Source organism: Parasteatoda tepidariorum, chromosome 1, assembly GCF_982258835.1.
Source record: "Parasteatoda tepidariorum strain Cologne lab strain chromosome 1, Ptep-v5.0, whole genome shotgun sequence".
NCBI classification, from domain to species: Eukaryota; Metazoa; Arthropoda; class Arachnida; order Araneae; family Theridiidae; genus Parasteatoda; species Parasteatoda tepidariorum.
Window position 1 is genome coordinate 825,686 of NC_141755.1, and position 24,915 is coordinate 850,600.

The 24,915-nt window shown below is 29.1% G+C and overlaps 1 protein-coding gene across 4 annotated transcripts in view; it reads right to left on the reverse strand.

Annotated features, from left to right (window-relative positions):
• Positions 1–3,760: 3,760 nt before the first annotated feature.
• Positions 3,761–24,915, reverse strand: part of LeuRS-m (Leucyl-tRNA synthetase, mitochondrial) — a 46,622-nt gene continuing 25,467 nt past the window's right edge. For 3 of the 4 annotated variants that reach the window (XM_043046584.3, XM_043046585.3, XM_043046593.3), the window contains 8 exons: positions 23,424–23,597; positions 19,728–19,819; positions 17,300–17,390; positions 16,598–16,758; positions 12,800–12,877; positions 10,742–10,894; positions 7,244–7,312; positions 3,761–4,064 (listed from right to left, as the gene is read on the reverse strand). In XM_043046584.3, the coding sequence (XP_042902518.2) occupies positions 3,819–4,064; positions 7,244–7,312; positions 10,742–10,894; positions 12,800–12,877; positions 16,598–16,758; positions 17,300–17,390; positions 19,728–19,819; positions 23,424–23,597 (1,064 nt within the window). In that variant the 3' untranslated portion in view covers positions 3,761–3,818. Of the gene's footprint in view, positions 4,065–7,243; positions 7,313–10,737; positions 10,895–12,799; positions 12,878–16,597; positions 16,759–17,299; positions 17,391–19,727; positions 19,820–23,423; positions 23,598–24,915 lie in introns of all 4 variants that reach the window. The other variant, XM_043046588.3, reaches the window with a different exon arrangement.

Genomic DNA, 24,915 nt, shown 5'->3' on the forward strand with positions numbered 1-24,915 from the left:
TTATTCCTACTAAGTGGAAGTAGTTGTGTTTTTTTTATATTATACCCAATTTCATTTTGAATTTTTTTTTTTTTAACATATGTATATTATTTCAATTTCAGATAATGTAAAATAAGTGTGCGAAGCTTTCTTAGATGGTGAAAATATTTGTGAAGAACTGTGTAAGCAATTCCGAAGGAAGGTTGGCGAGCAACTATAGATATAGGAGATAAGCCCCAATTATAATTTAAATTGGAGAACATTACTTATTTTAAGTCAAAATTATTATAAATCAAAGTTGAAAATTTTTTCTGATAATTATTTAGTTTATAAATGAAGATTTTTAATAATGTTGTTATTTAATTTATAGAAAACCATTAGCAGAAGAATTCGCGATCGCAACGCTCGAGTACGCCGTCTAGCGGGAGCCTGTAAATATCAGACCTTATTTATCACGTTTTTATTTAGTTCCATAAGAATCATTGGCCATGACGGACGCCATTTTCTTAGCAGCAAATAAAAATCAAAATTTCCCTAAGGAAAAGCTGAAGAACTTGAAAAAAGTAACCAGAACATGCCAAACATTGAAGCAGAACACGCCAAGCATTTGAAGAACAATTTCTCCTTAATTTTTTCCTTTCTATTACCAAGAACATAACTTACAATTTCATGATCACTTGCTGTTACAGATGTGTATATTACGGTAAAATAATTTATTTTGTCTTCAATTCATTACAAATTAAAATGAAGTCAACATTGCTTTCATCATTCCAATAAATAAATGTGAATTCAGAACGTCAAGAACTGCAATAGTTATAGAATACTCTTATTTGTTATAGAACAGTATATATTTCTGTATCTATATAATTCGGAAAACAACAATAAAGAATCAACCAAATTACTTGAAATAGTGTCATTTGTGCTGATGATTAATAAATTTTTTATCGTTTTCTTGGTAAGTATTTTTTAGTTTTGAAAGAATAGATAATTTCATCTAGAATTCAGCTGCTCTGTTTTTAAGCTACATATTCAAATTCATATCGAAATCTTACAATTATAAAATTTTGATGTGTGGTACGTTATCTAAAAGTAATAAAGGGATAATCTATGTACATATTATTTGAAAATAAAACTTTCAAACGAAGAACATTTCATTTAGAACTCTGCGGATTTATAAAGAAGGTAAGTGTTATGATTTTTATAATAAAAAATTAGCTTGTAAAATTTTTTTTTTCTTATTTGATGATAGTTCTCTACAGAATGGTTTTTTACGTCTGATTAAGAACTATAAGAATAATAAGAAAAGAAACAATATGAAAGTTTCTATTTCAATGTAAAGAATTCTTAAAATCGTTTTTTATCCTAAGAATTCTTTATTTTCCGTTTTACAGTTTATAATTTTTCGATAAAAATTGTTGTCAAAATACTTTTTTTGAAAACATAAATGGTATAACATTATGTGTTTATACTTCTTGCATATTCTAATGTTTCAAGTAATATGATTCAGAAAAATATGAATAAAAATTCGGTACTAATGTACTAACGCCACAGCAGCTACAGATTTAAGGGTTTTTAAGTGCGCCTATCTACACCTAAAACTTTTGTGAGAAATCACAAAATGAAACACTTTATTTCAAAGTAGTTTATCGGATTTCGGTAGACAATGGGCAAAATATTTCGCTCCTGAAAAAATAAAATTGCATCTTTTTCTATTTTTGGCAAATCCCAAAGACGCATTTTCGTAGCACTAAAAAATGGTAACAAAAATCGAAAAACAAATCATTTTGGAATTCTTCTGACTTATAAAGCAGGTAAGTGTTAATTTTTATAAAATAAAAAATTTTACTTTTAAGTAGTTTTTTTTCCTATTTGATGATAGTTTTCTAGAGAATGGTTTTCTGCTTCCGATTATGAATCAAAATAGAAAAAACATGAAAGTTGTTTATTTTAATGTAAGGAATTTTTAGAATTGGTTTTTTCTTTTTTGCTTTGTATCGTAAGCATTCTTTATTTTACGTTTTTTAGTTTCTAAATAATGATTTTTATTGAAACTTGAAATTTTTTGATAAAAATTGTTGTCAAAAAACTTTTTTTACTAAATTAAATTTCATAAAATGAGGCTTATGTATATTTTTTGTTCATTTTAATTTTTGAAGTAACATGATTCTTAAAACTACGGAAAGTAAAGTTTAAATAGGCCTTTCATGTTATATCATTAAATTTAGTAAAACTATATCTCGGGAATTAGGTTTTAACTCTTATAAGAAGATACTTATTTTTTTCTGTTTATGTGCAAATATTTTTTCGATGTGTTTTGGATGTTCCTTCTCTAAAAAAAAGAGATACCATTTTGTTTTCGTTTGCATAAGAAAGGATATTAAACATTTTTCTTTTTTAAATTTAATTAGCCAAGATAAAGAAGGAACGTTGCAATGCTACACGCTACATTAAAGACGTCTCTAGAGTAAATGAATGACTGTTCATATAGAATTCGCAGGTATTAGTCTCATACAACAACGCCCCCTATAGTTCGTTGCGATCGCGAATTCTACAGTAACATCTGATGATGTCTTATTTCAATGTTTATTTTGTTTTGAAGTAATAGAATTGAACTATTGCATTTTATAAGGAATGAGATTTTTGATCAGTAAAATTGGGTCGGCTGTCCAACGACGGTTATAAAATAAAATAAAACATAGGGCCGGGATAGCTTGGTGGTTAGGACACTGAACCCATGTTCATGGATTCGATCCCCGCTGGACGAAGACTCCCCGTATAATAAATGGTGACTGATGCACTTTAAATCTGTCAAACCACAAAGTCCTCCATGTTCCCATAAAAAATCATACCTCTAGGGCAGTGTTTCCCAAACTTATGATTTTTGTGTATCCTTTCTAAACTTTTCGCAACGCCGTGTACTACTAATAAAAAAATAAATGTATTTTTTACTATAAAAAAATTGCACAAAACTTAAAAATCACAACTGGCTGTTGATACCACTAATTATTAACTGTTGACTCCGCAAAAAATGGCCAATAGAAAAATAGGTAATCGTAAATTTTCATGGCTAGCATTATTTTAAAATAAAATGTTTTGAAATTTTCTTTTGTTGTAAGATATTTCGCATAAGAACGCGTCTCCCCGCTAAACTGTTCCCGTACCCCTGGTGGTACACTGCCCTAGGGGTATTGAGCCAGGAGTTTCCTTGTCTTCTGGATTGGTTCAAAATGGCAAGACTACGGAGTTAAACATTAGTAGTCGTAAGCCCAAAATTGGGTCGGCTGCTCAACGACGGTTATAAAACATTGGAGAGATAGAGCGTTCGCTTTCCAATGAGGTGAACCAGGTTCGATCCAAATTCCGCAACGGTACTACTTTGATCAAAATCCACTTGGGTAACTTCCCTAAATAGATGAAGTGATTACTGAAATCGAGGACTATATTAAAAAACAATCGTTCTAAGAAAGAGGAGGGACAAATGAATCATTCCTGAAGGAGGAGAATCTATGTTGACGAATGAAGTCATTTCTAAAAAAATAATTAATAATTTTTTTAAAAGTAGGCCGAAATTTATGGAGTGACGCCTCACCAATGAGCTCCATACATAACTGTAACCTATTTACTCTATATTTATAAGTATTTTTAGTGCTAAAAAAACGTATTTTATTCAAAGTGTTCAAATTACTACTACAAAACTGTACAACAAAAACTATACTGGGCAAAATATGAGAGATACATATTTCAAAAAATAAACAATTAAAAAAATGAGAGAACTATCGAATACAATTAAAAAACTCATTTATTTACATTATATACAGTTTCGTTGACACAAAAAAAATCTATGCAGTCATTGAATTTTTGAAGGGTTTATACTTCTTTGACTTTTTTCCTAATGGCTTAAATATTATTTGTACTTCAGGATCATAATCAGGCCAGATTTTATAGCGAACGTACTTCACTTTTGCGCCATTCAGATTATCTAACACTTTCTCACGAGATAAAGCTATGCTGATTGCTTTTTCTTCAGATAAGTTGAGTAATTCCAGGCGGGAAATGGGTATACAATCACAATCATCACCATTCAGCTAATTCAAAATGAAATGAGTCAGATGCAATTTTTGTTTTTATTATAAAATACTAAATTGGGCTTACAAGAAGAAGAAAAATACAAATATTTCAAATGCAATTCCAGTCTTATTTGTTGGATTTCAAAAAATGAATTGTACAACTACTTTTAAATAGATATCTTTTATTTTTCAAGAAAATATTTATGAATAGTAGCATATTATAAATAGTAGCAACTGGCCAACGGTCATAAAAGTATGGATGCATTTTTGGTACACATTTTTAGATAAGTGTGAGCACAGAATCAGGGTTGTCTTTAGGAAATTCTTTTTTTTTTCTTTTTATGACATCTTTTAAAATAAAATAATTTGTATTTTACAACTTACTGGCCAAATATTAACTAAAATATTAAATTTATTTATCCAAAATAAGAGAAGTAAAAGGATGAAAGGGCAAAAGTATAAAAAAATAAAATACCAGTTATGGTAGGAATGCGATGACGTTTTAAGAAATGCAGTTATAGCATATGATCTGTATAGCATCATTCATTTTAAAGTACAGTCGGACCTCTATTTAACGAAGTCGCTAAATCTCGATAATAAGTTCGTTGTATGGAAAATTCGTTAATTGGAAAATCACCTTTTGAAATACTTTAACAATACAAAACAGGTTTTAAATTCATAAACACTAGATGTAATTAAAATAACAATTGATACACCTTTATCTTTATCTATCTTAACCACCAAAGAAATCTGCATGGAAAGCAAGAATAGAGCAAAACATTATCCAGTGTTACATTATCATGCTACATACATTTGCAACTAAAAAAAGCTAAATTTGTGTATAAAATTATAACTGCATTTATTATAAAAGTAATTTTAAATATACTACATTGGCACATGCGTTTATAAGTTTAATTACTACTGATAAGATCCGTTAGTTTTAACTGAGTTTTTCCTTTGAAATGCAAACAAAAAGGGAAAAAGATTTTACCGCTTTCTTTTAAAGTAAAGTGGCTTTGAAAATCAATTCAAGGTCATTTACCCCATAAAATGCTTTCACAAGTTTGAAATGTTCTGAAATATTTAGGGAAATGGGAAAAGTGGATCTCAAAAAAAAGTTCGTTAAATAGAAAATTCACTTCGCTATTTGGAAGTTATTTTACGAAGAAATTCCCAAAATGTTCTTGGTTCCTCGAAGAAAAGAATCGCAAAATAGAGAAATTCGCAAAATAGAAGTCCGACTGTATTTTTAAATTACTATTAAAAATTAAGTTCAGATTTTCTAAATTTTTCTATACTTCTTTATAGTTTATTTTTTAAATGAAAATATTAGAAATTTCAATTTCAGTTATGAATCAAAGACAAATCTCTGTAACTGGTTAAGAATTAATATGGAACGTTAATAATTGCAAGTTGGCAACTTAAATGTAAAAAAATAAATATGAACTTACAGTTAAGTCCTATAATTTTTAAGTTTGCATTTAAAATTAAATTATTATCTGAAACTGAATTTGAATTTTTCTCAACTAAAATAAGACTATATTTTTAACTAAAAATTTAATTAAATAACAAGACTAAAATTTATTAAACAAAGAGGGGTTTATTTTAAGATTAAATAATTGCTTAAGAATAATATATAATAATAACTACAATTTCACTTTATTTAATAATCATTAATTAATTTTTAAAAAAAACCACTCATTAATAATTATGTTAAGATAATTAAATTATAAAGAAAAAACTAGTTTATCTAAGCTTTTCCAGATAGAGAAATTTTTAAAAAATTTTTGAATCATATTGAAAAGCGTAATCTCATATTGAAAACGAAAATAAATAAGTACGATCTTAAAAATTATTGGATAATTCAACGCAAAAACTGCATGAAAAGGGAACATCAAAACAACGTTGATCAAAGATGAAATCTTGGCCAATGGAAAGTGTCAAGAAGTGATTACTGAAATGTGTGACTTGAAATTCCTGTGTGGTAATACTTATGTATTAGAAATAGCGAGATTATAAAATCTATTAGAAATTCATAGCAATAACTGCTGCAAAAAAATAAAAAAGGGCATTGTGAATTTCAACAAAATTATCGAGTGAAAAAATGAATTCCACACCCATCACAGACTGGACATATTGCTGATCTAAAATGTCCTCAGTGGTTTCCCTGAGGTTAATTGCTGGAGGTTTTCGTGTTTTTCCTCTCCATGTAACGCAAATGCGAGTTAGTTCTATCAAAAAGCTGTCCAAGAAGGCAAATTTCTCTCAATACTTGATCCAGGAGTTCTCTTGGCTTCTGGATTGGGTTCAAACTACGGAATTGAACATCAGTAGTCATAAATTCATAGTTGGGTCGGCTGTTCAACTATGGTTATAAAATAAATTACACGCAAAAGAGCCGTGGTGGCTCAAGGGACAGAGCGTTCGTTGGCCAATTTGGTTAACAGGGTTCGAATCCCTGCAAAAGCTGGTTGATACGAATTCTGGCTGTTCAACGATGGTTATAAAATAAAATAAAAAACATGCAACACCACGTTAACATGATACTTATGTGAATTATAGAATACATTTCCCTTTCTGTTCTTTCATTTATGCTTTATTCATGCTCTTATTTATTTTAGTTTACTTAGCACAAAATATACTCTATAATGTTTAGATAAAGTGTAGTTTTGTTAATTTATTTTAGTAGAATGTAAAAACAAACTGTGCAAAATGTTTTTTAAGAAATTAACTTAATATAAAAGTATAAAAGAAAAAAATAAAACATCGCTGTTTTAAGAGGCTATAAATATGTACTAAACTAAATGTCTCTCTTTTAACTCTTTTTATGGTGATTTTTACACAGTTTCCATAACCACAAAGATAAACTTTCTTACTACAGATACACTTAGATTATATTTCAATTTATTTTTTAATAGTTATAAGCTGTAATTAAACTTATTGCTTACTAAACTTATGAAACTTAAGTATTACAAACTTATATAACTTTGTAAACTTATGTGAAGTTAAAATTTGATTTTGTTTAAAAACTAAAATTACCTCATTTTTTATCCCTAAAAAATAGCATTTTGTATTACATAAAATGATACTGAATACATATAAAAGCATTGTTTTTTGTTTTTTTTTCAATTCATTTAATCTTGCAAGATCTCAAAAATTATTCAAATAGTAAAAACTTTAAGAAATAATGATAATACCTTTATGTTAATCTGCATATTGCAATTCACATCCATTTTAGGCCAATTTTGAAGCAAAACAGGAGATTTCTAAATAACAAAAATAGCTAAAATTACGCTAATCTGAACAACTAAGAGACAAAAAGAAAGTATACAACACAAAATAGAATTTAGATACATAATAAACAAATTTGTATAAAACATTATTAAAATATGTAGAATTTTATTTTTTAATATCAAACCTATATAAGTAAGAATCGATGTATGTAACAGATAGAGAATAACTTTACATATTTGATGAAATATAGAAACTACTTGATTACAATAATATAATGATTCAAAATATCAAAGAAAAAGTAAACAAATAAGGAAACACTGAAATAATTCAAACAATGCTAAATTCTTTCAAAGAAATTATAATCATAGTTAAAAACTAGGTTAACAAGGACAGAAATCAAACTTAAGCATGATATTTTTATGATTATGGAGAGAAAATTAAAATAGCCATTGATATAATAACAGGGTTGTCGCAAACACTGAAAGAAAAAATTCCTAATACAAAATGCAATACATAACATTTTTACTTGTTACATGAGTTGAAAAGAAACGATTTTGTTTTTAAAAAAATAATAAATAAAAAATATATATACAGTAGAAGTCCATTAGTCAGGCATCCAACAGTCCGGAATGCCTGATAGTTTGGCATCGCTCCGGAAAATTGTAAAAATTTTGGTTTTCTCCAAAAGTGTGTCTTTAAAGCAAATAAAAACGCTCGAGAGCTAATCTGAAGTTTTCGGGATAGTTCGGGATCATCCGGAAGCACTCGGTATTGTTCGGAAACAACAGGTGCTGTGCAGCTTCGTTAATCAATCACGAAGCGTCTTTGCCATTTTTTTGTGCGTTGTTGTTTTGTGTCCTCTCACATCGCTGTAAACGTAACTTTTTAAACTATTTATTAAAAAAAGTGATTTTCGTTCTAACTGTACAGTGATCATGTTTTCAAAACCCAAGCCTTCCGAGTTCAAAAGGAGAGAAACGAAAACACGTAACACTGACTCTCAATCAGAAACTAGAAATCATCAAAAGGCGAGAATAGAAATGTTTTAATGAATGAGTTTAATATTGGCTCAGCAACTATTTATGACATTAAAAAACAAAAAGATGAACTAATGAAGTTTGCTTCTAAATCGGTAACAACTGAAAAATTGGCTTCTAGACAAACATTAAAAAAACCAAAACTGGAACAGCTAGATAGTGTATTGTTCAAATGGTTTAGTGTAGTACGTTCTGAAGGAAAGCCGATAACAGGGCCAATGATTGCTGAAAAGGCAAAGAAATTCGGCCAAGATTTAGGAGCTGCTGAAAGTGAATATAATTATTCTGATGGTTGGCTCAGAAACTTTAAGTTTCGGCATGGAATTCGAAGACTTGATGTAACTGGAGAAACACTTTCAGCAAACCAAAACTATACAGAAAAATACAAAGACGAGTTTGAGAAAAACGTGGCTGATAATGATTTAACACCTGAACAGATTTACAATGCTGATGAAACAGGGCTATTGTGGCGATGTTTACCAACATCTACACTAGCTGGGGAAGGAGAAAAACCAGCCAAGGGTTTTAAAAAAAACAAAGATAGATTAACCGTTTTGCTGTGTGCTAATGCGTCTGGAAACCACCAAGTGACCCCTTTTGTGATAGGTAAATCTGCAAAACCCAGGGCTTTTAAGAATGTTACACACTTGCCTGTCCAATACGATGCTCAATCAAATGCTTGGATGACTGCCGCCCTCTTTAAAGACTGGTTTTTTCACCACTTTGTGCCTGAGGTCAAGGAATCCTTCAAAAGCCTTGGTCTACCAGAAGATACTAAAGCCATCCTTCTTTTGGACAATTGCAAAGCCCACCCGCCAGTAGATGAGTTAGTTTCTGGAAATATTGTTGATTCTCTGCTCCCACCTAACGTAAGATCTTTGATTCAACCCATGGACCAAGGGGTTATTCAAAATTTTAAATGCTTTTATAGAAGGTCTTTTATTTAAGGCCTGTTAAATACTGACTGTGACGTGACTGATTTTCAAAAACAGTTTACAGTAAAAGATGCCGTCTATGCTATTGCACTGTCTTGGAACCAGGTAAAAAATACAACACTCCAAAAATGCTGGAGAAAACTGTAGCTGTAAACCCTGCATCTGACCTAACTCTACAGACTGATGAGGAAGAAAACCATCAAGACGCTCTGACCAAAGTTTTGGATGTCGTTGAAAGTGCTGACAATCCCTTGAAAAACCTGCCTGAAGATGAGGTAGAGGAGTGGCTTCTAATCGACGAGAATGAGCCTGTTGAACAAGAACTAACCGATGAGGACATTATCAACATTGTAGTAAACCCTCAGCCTACTCAAAATCTTGAAGAAAGTGACTCAGATGCATGGAAGAAAAGGAAAAAATCAGCTGGGCAGAAGCTGCAGAATCACTAAATAAGTTTATCTCATTTGCTGAGGCTAGTACTAGCTACAGTGCTTCAGAAATTATTGATTTCCATATCATTAGAAATAAATTTTATACTAAACGTCAAGAAAACAAAAAGACATTCGTGACTTTTTTAAATCTAAGTGAAATATGTTTCACAGTACGTGTACATACATAATATGAATTGTAAAATAAACCTTGTTTTATGTATTTGCATACTGTATTTGTAGTTTAATTACTAACCTAATTGTTCTTATAATTACCGCCCGATAGACCGGACTTTTCGGTAGACCTGCACCGAGCCGGTCCCGAACGTTCCGGATTATCGGACTTCTACTGTATCATTTTACTAGAGCAATATTCTTGAAAAAATATTGGACTTGTTGCCTCAAAGTCAGAATAATTTATTTTTTCTAACATTTTGGGTATTTTTATTCAATTCCCTAATTTTTCCAGGCTGATGAAATTCTCAGATTTTTCCATGTTCTGTGGCCACTTTTTATAAATAATGGCATCTTCAGCACAATGCAATAATCGGAACAAATTCATTAAAGGATTTAAGAAAGAAGAGTCAACCGAAAAATTCCAGAACTTGCGTATAGAAGGAAATAAAAAAATAAAAACGGGTCACATATAAGAAAAATAAATAAAACAGAAAAAATTAGACAACATTTTAAAAAGAATTTATTATAGTCGGAGAATTCGGCCAATAAAACCATTTTAGTGCTATAGAGAACACTAGTAACAAGTTTCTCTTTGATTTTGAATGATTATGGAACAGATGTATGGAACATGAATTTCCGTACTTTAGCAACCACACTAATATTTCAAGCTAAGAGAGAAAATTTCATATGGATTTCATGACTATTCACTCTCTTATCAAATTTGGGATTCCGTTTTTTAACAAAAGCTTATTTCCCATATCATTTTAATCTCTTTAGTTAGATTACCGAACAGATTCCTTTGAGTTATCTCAGTTTAAATAAAAACACCCAGTATAATAAGAAAAACATATTATAAAACATAGAGACTAAGTTTGCTTACTTACTAAGTCATAAGAATAATTAGAATTTGTAACTGCGCCACAATATGCACTCCATAATTCAGAAGAAAAATGAGGTGCTAATGGTGCTAACATTATAATAAGATCTCCTAAGCATCTTCCAAATTCATGAGACTGCGCTAAGACTTTAGGGATTCGCTGAAAATTTTAAAGACATAAATATTTTAACAATAACATAACACTAGAGCGATGAAAAGAGATAAAATTTATGCCTTAGAAAGTTCAAACTTCAGCAACATATGTAAAAATATATTAAAAAATTCTTTTCCAGACCATAAGATGCAAGACTAAAAACTTATAAAAAATAATTGTTTTTTAGTTTTTCAAAAACAATGTCAATATTTTAAAATTATTTCATGTAAAAAGTTAATGTCTCAAAATTATTTATTTTAAACTGGTTTCTAAAAAAAGTTAAATTCCTCTCATTATAGTAAATCAATTATTTTTCTAACAAAAAAGGACGCAATTAAATTAAAACTGTCTAATATCCTTAATGCCAAATATATATGGTTACTGGTTTTGGTTTTATTTGATACAGTTTTCAAGTAGCAAGGCTGCAGACATTTGATATTTTTTAAACCTCACATAGGACCACGGAGGCTCAGGGGATAAAGTGTTCGCCAACCAATGAGGTGCCCCAGGTTCAAATCCAAGCATTGATTGGTCGATAAGAATTCTGCTCCCGGCTTGCACTAACCACAGTGATAAAAAGATCATGGGTAAGAATCCCCTTGCATGCTGGGTTAACCTTGGCAGTTTCCTCTCCATGTAACTCAAATGCGGGTCAGTTCTATCAAAAAGTCTTCCATTAAAGTCAGTTTCTTCCAATGCTCGACCCAGCCAGGTTGGTAGGGCACTGGGCCTATGTCCAAGTGGTCGTGGGTTCGATCCCTGCCAGATGAAGAATCCCCGTGTAGTAAATGGTGACTGATGCATGTTAAATCTGTCAAGTCACAAAGTCCTCCATTTTCATATAACAAATCAAACCTCCGGGGGTACTGACCCAGGAGTTCCCTTGTCCTCTGGATTGGTTCAAAATTACAAGGCTACAGAGTTGAACATCAGTAGTCGTAAACCTGAAATTGGGTCGGCTGATCAAACACGGTTATAAAAGAATATAAAATGCTTGATCCAGGAGTTCCCTTGTCTTCTGGATTGGGTACAAAATTACAAGGCTACTTTATTGTCGTAAATTTAGAACTGGGTTACCTTTTCAACACCGATTATAGAATAAAGATAAAATCCCTAAGTAGATACTAAAGTAAATATGTGTTATAAATGTGGTCAAGATTGTCATTAAAAGAAATTATTTGTCGTAGACTGATTGTTAATGACTAAGTATATTGATTAGCAGGTAATGATGAATAATTCACATGAGTAGAAAATGTTGTTTCAAATTAAATAACATTTCCTATAATAAGCAAAATTGGCATCTTTTATTTTATTATGCTACGATATCCATAGGTTTTACTCAAAATTATATTATCTGAATTTTTAACTGTGATAGTCTTTATCACATTCAGAATTTTTAGAAGAAAAAAAAAAGAGTTGGAAATTTTAAATGGTTGGCCAGGTGAAGGGGAAGCATACATGACCTGTTAGTTTATAATTTTTCTAAAGAATGCTGTGGAAGAATTCCCATTGGATAGAGGAACACTATTTGGCATTTTATCTAAAATAAGGCCAATCTAATGAAAAAGAATTGCCCTGTTTGAACAAATTTGGTGAAAGATAAAACTAAAAGAATGTTAAAAATTTATATCAAATCTGTTAATGATTTTTATGTCACTGTTAATAATTTTTATACTAATATTATTAACAGTGATAATAGAAAGATAGTCTACTCATAGAATTTGACTTTTGTTTTTCTGTAACTACATTTAATAATAAATCAATTGTTCCTTTTTATTGAGAAAAGGTTTATAGAATAAAATATAAATTAAAGAATTATGAAATTCAATTCTTTAAGAAATAAATTAATAATAAGTAAAATAATAATAATACATTATAAACCTCAATTTGTTGCAATCTAAATGTACTTACTCTTAATTCACCAGTCAAACCTTGTAGTTTAGCAATAGCTACACTAAGTTGTCTGGTATTAATGAAATTGTGGGTAATCTAAAAAAAAATATTTGCTTTTTAGCAGAGTAATAAAAAAAATATTAACTTCAATAAAAAAATTTTTAAAAAACAAGAGGGTGAAATAAATAAAGTTTTGTTAAAGAGCAAAAGTAAAATACTTTAAAAAAAATAAAACAGTTAACAAAATACATATATTTTTTTAACAATTTATTTAAAAAATATATTTTGCATATAAAAATTAAAGTTCTATTTTACATACTATATAAAATAATAAATTTATAATGAATTTATTTTGTGATTTATAAGAAAATATTGAATTTATAAACATACAAAGGATAACACTTGTTTTAATAACCTCTATTCAAAAATAGGTATTGAGATGCAGAATCTTAAATAAGAATCACAAGAAAACTAAATTTTTCTACTTGGCAACCCAATGACTTGAATTTTTAGTAAGCAAACTTTTACAGCACACAAGAGATTTAGTTCACATATAGCATTACCCATAAAAATCTTAAGCTAGATAATTTTATTAATATATTAAATATCATCGAGTAAATACTTTAATACAGTAGAGCAGCGGTTCTTAACCTATGGGTCGCGACCCAAAATTGGGTCGCGAAGCATATTTCTTGGGTCGCGCTGAGTCGAACCAAAAAAGTTAGTAATACACCAAATAATAAGTAATACCAACACCTCCTAGAAGAAGTCATTGTGGCTTACTCAGCCTAATTTTGACATTTTTTAGGGTCGCGACATGAACATATTTCTCAAATTTGGGTCGCGGCTTAAAAAGGTTAAGAACCACTGCAGTAGAGAACCAATTAACCGGGATGCTCGGGACCATCGCTATCCCGGATGTCTGAATTCCCCGGTTTTCTGGATCGGCCAAAAGTGCCGTTAATCGATGTTTTATCAAACCGAAATTACAAGGAAAAAGTTAAACATATTTAAAAATAGGGAAAAAACGAAAAGATCTTCTAAATTAAAAGAAATGGTAGAAAAATAACATTTAAAAGGATAAAAACATTTGCAAATTTAGACAAGAAAAACAAGTTTAAAAAATACGTAATTTGCATATTTATTTTTTGATAATAATTAAAGTCTCCAAATTAACTAATATAAAACAAAATCAATAATTAAAAAACGCAATATATTTCATACCTAATTATATTGGGGGGGGGATGAAAAGAAAACTTATTAATCTAAATAAAAACAACACTTGAAAATTATGGAACGGAAACGATATTTAAAAAAGGCACTAACATAAGTATTAAAACCTGGAGGATACAGGATATTATAAGATAAACGGAATTAAAATAAAAAATAAAAAACTTAATGATAAAATTTATGATCAAAAATAATTAATTTATTGAGTAGGAAATTTACGTTAAAAGGAGAGGAAAAAAAAAAGGCAGTGGAATCAGAAAAACAGAATCAAAATTTAAAAAAAAAAAAAACTACAATCTTTATAAAATAATCGCCTGCTTTTATTAGCAAATGATTATATGCTTAAATTAATAAACAATCTTCTCCTTTTATTTTATTTATTTTTTTATTAAAATACTATTTTTAATGAAAGCAGATGTGATTACACATCAAGAAAAACTTGCTAATGATATCCCATTTCTAAGAAATCAGAATTTATTCAACAAAAAAATATTGTTTTGTTAATTGATGTCAAATAGATGAATATAACTGGTGATTAAATAATGCATTATCTGAAATAATAAAACAATTCACCATAATATATAACAAAACTGAGTAACTGAAGTGGATGATTTAAAATAAATCTCACATTTCAGCCAGATGTTTCAAGTTCCTTAACTCAAACATTCATTGCTATGCCTGTGCAATACATTTTCCCCACCCCCTCGTAAATCAAAGAGAAAACGAAATCAGCTTGCCACTCCTTTAAGTTTGATTGATGGCAGCTTATCAGAAAAAGAAAATAAACACAGGAGAAAATAAAACATTTGTCCCTTCCCTTCCCCCTCTAGATCTAATGATCTTCAAGGTCAGGGGAAGAATTGAAGTTCCTCTGGACAAGTGAGGAGAAGAATTCCCCCCTTTCCCTCTACTCAACTTTAAGGATGAGTCAAATTTCTGCTTTTTTTTATAATCCTTATAGTACTTTAAAATAGCGGGAAAACCAAGCAAAATTCTTCCCAGTTTTCTGGTTTCCCGTTTATCTGGATACCGGATAAATGGTTCTCTACTGTATTATAAAAATTTTTAAATTTTTGTAAGTTATTTATCTAAATTATCTTTCTATACAATATATAAATAAATTCTAAAGTACACAGAGAACGTTTTTCTAAATACCATAAGAAAGGTTTAAATTGAAAATTTAATTATCAAATATGCATATTTAAATTTACTCTGTGTGTTTTATATAATTAAAATATTTCTCAACATTTTTTACAACCAAATTTCTTATTATGTCTATTAAGTTTAATCATTACAAAATGTACACAAAATCATAAAATGTAAAGATTGCTAAAAAACAAATTAAACTTGTAAAATTATTGAATTATTTAATAACACAGTGGGCCCTTGAGATACGAGTGCCCTGACATACGAGTTATTTGATATACGAAGAATGGCCATGCAAGCCCTTCTCATCCTCGACAATGCTCCTGCTCACCCACCAAACCTCGAACATGACATCCTCAAAGAATTCAAGTTTATAAAGGTTCTCTATCTACCACCTAACACCACTGCCATCCTGCAACCCATGGATCAGCAGGTAATTTCTAATTTGAAAAAGCTGTACACTAAGCACCTGCTCCGGCCCTGCTTTGAGGTGACAGAGGACATAAACCTCACTCTTCGAGAGTACTGGAAGGACCACTTTAACATCGTGATATGCCTCAGAATTATTGATCAGGCCTGGTTGAGTGTTACAACAAGAACCTTGACTTCTCCATGGAAGAAGCTGTGGCCTGAGTGAGTCTGTAGCCGAAAATTGTGCTGTCGCCTGAGTCTGTAGCTTCGAAGGATTTGAACCCGAAGTGCCAGTGGAGGAGGAGATTGTGTCTCTGGGAAAATCTATGGACCTGGTAATGGGTGAGAGAGACGTGAACGAGCTCGCCAAGGAGCACTCTCAGGAACTGACGACCGAAGAATTACAAGAGTTACAGTCGCATCAGCATTCGGGGGTTCTGCAAGAAATTGCTTTTGAGGAAGAGCCAGAGGTGGAGGAGGTTATCTCTACAAGTGAGATAAAAGAGTTCTTGGGAATGTGGGAGCGAATCTAGAAAAAGTTGCAACCGGTCGTACATCCGAGCTATTTAATAACACTTGCCTAACTCCTTTCTGCAGCATTCTGAAAAGGAGGAAGAAACAAACCTCCTTGGACAGTTTTTTTTAATCCGGCTATAAAAGCAAAGACCAGAGAAAAGCAGTGACTAAAATTAAGCATACAGTAGCATTTAAGTTGTGTGTAAGTTGCATTTGAATGACCAAAATGTACACTTTATAAAACCAGTTTTTTGCTTTACATTCTCTTTTATTATGTTTTTATATAATATTTGTCATTTATAAATAAATTTTTCTTATTCAAAAACATGTAACAAAAATAATTTGGGGTAAAATCTTTGGAGCTGGAACGGATTAATGGCATTTCAATGGGGAAAATTGCTTTGAGATACGAGCAAAGTTACGGAACAAATTAAACTCGTATCTCGAGGTATCACTGTATTTAAAATTAGATTCTATAAATAAAATGCAATGTAGCTAAATAATATGACTTACACCTTTTACATAAAAATTTCTAGCATCACAAAGCTGATCTTCATATTTTTTAATTTCTTCTTCAGGTAATGACCTTGAAAGGTTAGATTGTTTTTGTTGCTCTAAAAAGTCTGCAACAGTCAACCACAGCCGCCATTGCCAATTTTGGATGCCTGGAAATACTATAAACAGACATATTTTTAAATGATGCAAAAAAATTGTTGCACTCGAAATATTAATAAATATTTAATCCATTCATTATTTGAAAAATAATCAAAGCATTTTAAACAAAATATTCCTGTTTGTTGGGCATGAAGAAATGAAAACAAAAAGATTTTATAGAAATAACTTTAAAAAAACTATAGTAGGAGGGATAATATTTCATATGTTAAAAAATAAATAAGAAAAGTATGAAAAAAGAATTATTATTTAAAAATTTATTACAGTATTCAACTTTTAACAATTTTTAACAATTATAATCTACTTAAAAAAATCATAAAAAAATTATTTAAAAATTATCAAATTATAATCAATTTAATTATAATTTATTTAATTATTAAAATATACTTAATTAAATTATTTAATTATAACTAATAAAATTATTGAATAATAAATTCACAATTAAAAAAAATTTCTGGATACATATTAAATTTGAAAAGAAAATTTTTGAAAGTTATTTAACAACAAAATTAAAAATATAAAAAACATTTTTTTAAAACTTACAGTCTTCATTCCATTTCCTAGGTGACTGTGGTGCAACACTTCCTAATATAAATAACCTTGCTGTATCTATACCATGCTCATCAATAACTTTCTGTTTAAGGAAAGGAAATGTAAACATTAACATAATTATCAGATACCATAATTAAAATGTAAAGGTCTCAAATAATTATTCCGAAAGAAATTTTTTTTAAAAATGAATAGCAGTATAACAATTTCCAAGTCAACAGCTAGTATAATTTAAAATATTACATAAAACACATTTGCTCACCAGACATTATCAACTTTAAATAATGCCATATGTATTAAAATTAACTAACTAAAAACTAAATCCTCAGTTAAGATATTGTTAATGTAGAAAGTTAAACTTGACTACACAAGTTTAATTTAAAATAAAAAGGCAAATTTAATAAAAGCCAACAGAATATAAAATTTGGCAGATTAAATGGTGAGTTGATTAATTAAGAAAAATCAATAAAATATAGAATATATTCAGTAACGAACTATATAAAAACAAAAGATAAAATTAGAAGCTCTAATCTCATGAATGATTATTTTATTAGAAATTTTTTTAGCATAAAAATCTATTTTTGTACAAGTTAACCTTTTTTTGCTTCAAAAAGGTGTATTTGAGGTATAACCTGGTTCTTAATTAGAAAAAGTAAAATTTTTATTACACACTTACAAAGACAAATATGCATAAAATTTTCTTTAGTCAAATAAAAAAAGCTTCTTAGATATTACAAAATTTTTCTTCTTCTAAAATATGGTTAATTTTTCTTTCATTTACTAAGAAAACAAAGAAAAAGAATGTCGGTAAACGAGAACTCAAGGACATGGTGAAAGCTTGCAATGAAAGAGCATTGTTAGTAATATATTCATGTTAATAATTAAGGATAAAAGTGTAAAAGAATTTGTACAATATTCCCCCTCTATAAACAAAAAATACACATTTTATAAGAATTTGTAACAATAGACTATAAAACTCATATTTCATAATTAAATGCATGACTTCAAACCAAGTGAGATACTTTAACACTCATTAGAACTCATCACTCACTTTTAAACTCATTAGAACAATGCTATGTAAAACAAAAATAAATATCTAAGTCTTTCTTTCCTTATTTTTTAATTCTAAAAAACATGCTACATAAATAACTTTAAAAAAAAGTCCCATTTTTATAATGTCAGCAGTTAAAATATGAGCATGCATCGTGCGTCGATCAAAAGTCCAGCAGACTTATTCTCAATTCAACACCAATTTGACATCAAACAAATCATATGACTGTAAAATAAAATTTTGCCATTCGAAAGAAAGAATATAGTTTTAAAAAAAAAATAAGTAGAGATGAAAAAGAAATACTAAGGGCTTAGAAATGACAGGTTAAAAAAGCACTAATAAATGCTTTCTCGGAGGAATCTTCAGCACACAGAAAAAAGACATACATGTGCAAGATATAAAAAAAAAAAATTTAATGAACGAAATTTGTATTGAATGGTGGGGGGAGGGGTGGTTTAGAGTCATCATGATTATGATCTATGGCCATCAGTATTATAGAGTGACCAGATATATCATACAAAACACACATTACACAACATTTTAAAGCCTAATAAATTATCATTATCCAACAGTATAATTTATATCTATACATTTGTCTCATTTAATCCACAATTCCTGTGTCTAATTCAACAGCACTTGAGTCTCATGTACATGCATCATGTCTATAGGTGCCAATAATAAAAACGTAAATATACTACATACTAAAACAAACAGCTAACTTTTAATTAAAAACCTACAACTACAAAAAAAGTTCTTCATTTTTTTTCACCACACAAAATACATTTATGATAGTTTTTTTTTCTCGTCATAAGTTATTTTTGAAGTCCAATAGGTAGGATAAAAAAAAAATAGGGAGGCAACACTAGTTGTGTTAACATAAGCAACTTCACAACAATTTTAGATAGATTTAAATAGATTTGAGAAGTATTCATTAGATAGCAGTTGCCAAGTGTCAATTAGTGTTCAACCGTTGGTAATTACCTTTATTTTGTTGTCAACTTAACATTCAATCAATAATGAAACTGCACTAGGATGTTAACAATTATTTACTTCTTGTCACAACTTTTCGAAAAAAAGAGGCAAATATAAAATAGATTGCTTTATTTATTTAAATCACATTTCTTTTCGCTTGTTCAATATTATAAGCTAAAATTTTAAAAAAAAATTCGTTGATATAAATTATTATATTAATTAAATGTCATACCATGCACAGTCATGAAGCTGCAAGCTTGTGAGGCCCTCCAAACTAGCCCCAAAAGTCAACATGTATATTTACATTAATTTAAGTTACATTTATCCAACTAAGAAGAACTGACAACAAAGGACTAGAAAAAAATTAAGCTATGAATCTAAAAATATTAAATTACTAACTTGTGGATCAACTCCATTATATTTAGATTTGCTCATTTTCTCCCAGTCTTCAATAACAGGAGAGCCAGAGAATTTTTCCAATAGAGTGGGGCCTAACAAATTATGACAAAAATTATAATTGCAAAATATATTCATTCATAGATTGAAGAAGCATAAAAATTGTTTTTAAAGTTCAGTTTTACTAGATTTTTATTAGCCCAACTTTTTGCATATGAGAGTGGAATCTAGCAATTAAATATTTTACCACTTTCCAATTAACAAGAGCATTCATATTTCTACTGAATTTAAGCTCAGTACCTAAGTACCTGATTTTAATAGTTTACTAACTGCTTACACAAGAATTTATTGTTCATAAAAATTTTGACTAGCCTAGTTTTTTAAAATCTCAACTGAACTATGCCTGATATAAATAAAAGTTTTCAGACAGCTATAAGAAAATGTTTTGCTAAATCGAATTTTTTTAAATCAAAATTTAGAATATGTTTCCCCATTTCTTGATCACTATGGGCAGAATTTATGCCTAATTAAATTTGTCATTGATCTTAATTTCAGCTACCTCACAACTAGCTAGAAAGCTTGGATTTTAACTGAAGTCTGAGGAAAATATAAATTACAATCGATTTCCAAATGTTATCGATTGTAATTTATACTTTCATCAGACTTCAGTTAAAATCCAAGCTTTCTAGCTAGCTGTGAGGTGGCCGAAATTAAGATCAATGACAAATTTAATTAGTATTTTATTATTAATTTAGAACAAATTTAATTATTAATTTAGAACATTTCCCGGCATAAATAAAACTAACACACTTAAACAAAAAAGTTTTTTAAAAAATCACTAGAAATTTAACAATTGTGCTTTCTAAGTGAACTAAAAAGAAGGAAAAATTTAGGGAGCATTTTAAATCTTATATATTATAGGGCAATTCCACGAAATTGTCAACTTTTAAGTGAAAAATTTTTTTTATGAATTGCATATTTTAATTTTAAAAATATGTTCAAAAATAGCCAAAGTCTACATATAACTGTTAAATTTTTGATAATTTTAAGTTTTTTGAATCTGGCAGCATTCTAAAGTAATCACATGGCTGACAAGTGAATTCTTCACATTTGTGCTCAAATTGTTTTCTTGAAAAATACTTATAAAATAAAAGAAATGTATCTTTCTTTTGCAATATTTTGATAAAAATATGCATATAGTACAAAATTTAAACATTTAAAACATAGCCTTTAAGTCATTTTAAGTTTAATATATTAAATAAAAGTAACTTTTTTTTGTGTCATTCCGTCACATGTTTTAGTATATTTTTTTAAATAGCAACTGCGTTTTTGAATGAAAATGTGTATATTTTGGAATATAAAGCTGATGTGGCATAAGAATCAATGAGAAATTGTAAAATTCTATGCATTTGATTATTAACTTCCAATAATTAGCGTGACGGAATGACACATCTTCGGCGATGGAATGACAAAACGAGTCCTTGAGAAGCTTAGTCAAAAGCTAGGGAATTTTTTTTTTCAATTAACCTAATGGCTAAAACAGCTGTTGAAAGACAGATAAAATGTTGAAAAAGACCAAGATCCCCATGATATGATGAAGAAAAAAAACAGAGAAAGAAAGGCAGAGAAGAAAGCTTCCAAGACAAAAGTTGGACTTAAAAAACTCAGAAGTGCAAACGCTGTTGTGCAGAGATTGTGTAAACAAAGAAAAAATCAAATTCTACCAATCTCTTCACATACAAATAATTTAAATTCCCTATACAAATTCCTGCAGAGTCTTGGTAAAGCCAATAAAAAAAAATTTACACTCACCATAAAAAAATTGTACACTCACTTCCAAAATCACCAATAGAGGTAAAAAAATTAATTCAGTCTTTATTTGAGAAGTATTTAACATCGAACTCAAAAGAAACTAAGTGAGAAAAGTAATGTTGATGAGCTGTTTAATTTGGTTAAAAAAATTTACTGTCAAGATGATGTTAGTTACAAGCCCCCAAGTATGAAGGATTCAGTCATAATACAAACTCTGACAGAGTAACGAAGAGTGCAGACGCAATATATATACTTATGGCCTTAAAAGAGGCTTTTCATAAAGAAGCATATATTGATGTAAAGTGCGTCTTATCTCATTTTTGTTCTTATTCTTATTTTTGTTAAGTGTATTTCATTAATACCTCACAGCACATGCACCTATAAATACCATGTAATTGTGATGTTGTTCTAAAAGGCCAAACAAGATGTTGGTTGCTCTAAAACGGCACATAATATGTAAAAGAATTTTATGATTTCATAAAGTCGAAGCAACAAATCGTTGAAGTTTTGTTTTTGTCCAGCTATTCTATTTAAGAGAGGGCAAAAGACACTTGCTACATTAGCATTGCCAGGAACAAGAGACCTGCACTAGATGCTCATGTAGTTGAGAAGCGAATCATCAAAATTGGAATGCTTTCTAATTTTAACCAAAACCAAGTGTATGATTTGAAAAGCCACTGTTTTGAAGAGGAAGTGGAAAATATGATTGAGGAGTATGCGGTTGGCTCTTTAATCATTGTCCCATACTGCGAAAAAAAAGAAGGCACATTTATATGCAGTGTAAATTACTTTGATAAACAAAGATGATTTAGATGTTAAAGTATTTAAAGAACATGGGACAAAAATTGATTTATGCATAAATTTCCTGAGAACGAAGATAAGATGTGACATTGGCAAGTTAGATATAAAACCTCTTCTGAGACAGCCTAATTTTCAAATTGTTGAAATTTCAACTGATTCTTACGTAAATATTAATTCTGTTTATCTGTTACATTCTGTTTACATATTAATAAAACATTTTTTAAATGAAGACTTTCTTCCACTAAACTTTTTGTCATTCCGTCACAGCAAATAGATGTTAATAACTGCTAACCAACCTGAGGTTAATTTTCCAAATTCACAATTTACATTGCTTACACATTATACTAAAAGTAAAAAATAGTTCAGGAAAATAATAGTTGCAAAATTCACAGAAACTACCAGTTCTAAGCGGCATGCCGAAAGCTTGGTTGCCAAAATGTCATTCCGTCACACAAGTAAAAAGTTCATAAAATTGAAAATAAAAAAAAATACAAAATTCTTTTTTTTTAGTTTATGAATCACATTATACCAATAATAATGATATGCATGAGAAAAAATCATGTTTATTTTAAATTAGATGCATAGAAACTTCAATTAATTGTCATCATGCAAGTCAAAATGTCATTCCGTCACATATGGAATTGCCCTATACAAATATATTATTACAAAAATTTCTTCCAACTTTCAAAATTAATCCACGCTAAGTTTTAAACGTCATGGAAATTGAATTATTTTCTCCTTTTTTGCTCCTTTAAAAAACACATTTTTTAAATTTTTATTTTATTTTATTATTGAATAATAGCTATTAATAAAATAATGAATTTCTTGTTTTTTTTCATTATAACTTGCTTAAATTTATAATGTTGTATTAGTTATCAGTAGTTACTTAACTTTTCTATTGTATTTAATTTTCCTAAAAATAAACATACTTTCTTTTTACTTACAATGAAAGAAATTATGACTTGAAGCAGACAAAAAAATCATAGAAAATTTCATTCCCTTAAGTGTAATACTATTACTTTCAATACTATTCATCCAAACCAATCAGAAATTAAACCTTTTTAAATAAAAATAAGCTAAGCTTACCAGAAAAGTCTACTTCATCTTTAGTTACGTATTTTCCAGAATCTTTTATGCGATAGCTTTTACCCATAACCATTCCTTGCATCAAAAGTTGAAGAAACGGCTCAGGATGACGTAATAACCCAACAGAATGGAGAAATCGACTCATAAATCTAGCATAAAACATATGCAAACCAGCTATAAAAAATAGTAACAAGTCTATCATATGAAAATTATAAGTACAAAATAATTGAAATATAATTTGCAAATAATTCATGCTATAGTTTAGTGAAACTCTCTGCATTCAAAGATAACGACATCTTTTTAAAATTTTGAAGAAAAAAAATTTTTTTCCCTATAAATTGTGATAAAAAAAATTTTAGCTCAATATTTAGCCTGTTCAAAAAAACAAAGTATTACAATGTTTGGCAATTTATAATTTTATTGGAGCCTTTTCTAAATTCCAAGACTGCCTTTTTATAATCTAAAACTTACTAAACTCTATAAGGAAAAAGTTTCATTTAACCATGCTCTATAGTAAAATTAATTGACACAGCAGTAGACACCACAGATTTACTTTTGCCTTGCAGACAAAAAGTAATAAATAGAAATATCTAATCATGGATTTTGCAGATAAATAGTAGAAGTTTTTTTTTTATGGTGTTAGTGATCAGTACAGAGGCTTTTGGAGTCATACCCAAGATTAAACTTTACTCTAATAGTAAAACTATACAGAATTTAAGTTGTCGAAAACAAATTGAAGTGACTGTTATCTTGATAACTTAGATGAAAGTCAAAAGATTCATTTGGAGATATTTTCTCACATCTACAGATTGCAAATTTATCATCTTTTATGAATTTTTTTCATTGTCTTTCTACATGAGAATTACATTAAATGTGTACTAGAATTAGTGAAATCTTAATATATATTAAGTAAATGAGTACAAATAGAATTTTAATTATTTAATTTTTTGGTGTGATGTGTTTCTGTTGCAAACTATCTAAAGCATAAAAAAAAAATACACTTCTCCAAAGTTCATAAAATCAAATGTAAAAGAAAAAAATAATTATTTTCGTCTCTCCTATGTTTCAAACAATTGAACTAAACTCTGAAACAAAGAGCCACCTTAAAAACAAAATCATTTAAAATACATATAAAATTTTGAGAAAGTTCAAAAATACATGCATTGTAAGATGGAACAAAGTAAGTTATAAACGTGAATAATAAAACAAATGTAAACTTCATATGAACACAATATAAATAATAAAAGTGTAATCAATACATTAATAGGAATTGTGACATAGTTATTTCTATCCGAAATGGTTATTAATTATTAAGTCTAGACTAATAAAAACTTCATAATGATTGTAATTATTTAATATCTTTCAGGAAAAACTCCTTTTTAGGAAGAAAAAAAAAACAGTATTCAATTTTAGCTCCTTGGCTTGAATACCTAAAAGTTAGAAAGTGAACTCTTTTTTGTACTTAGCATCTAAATGACAATAAATGTGTTAA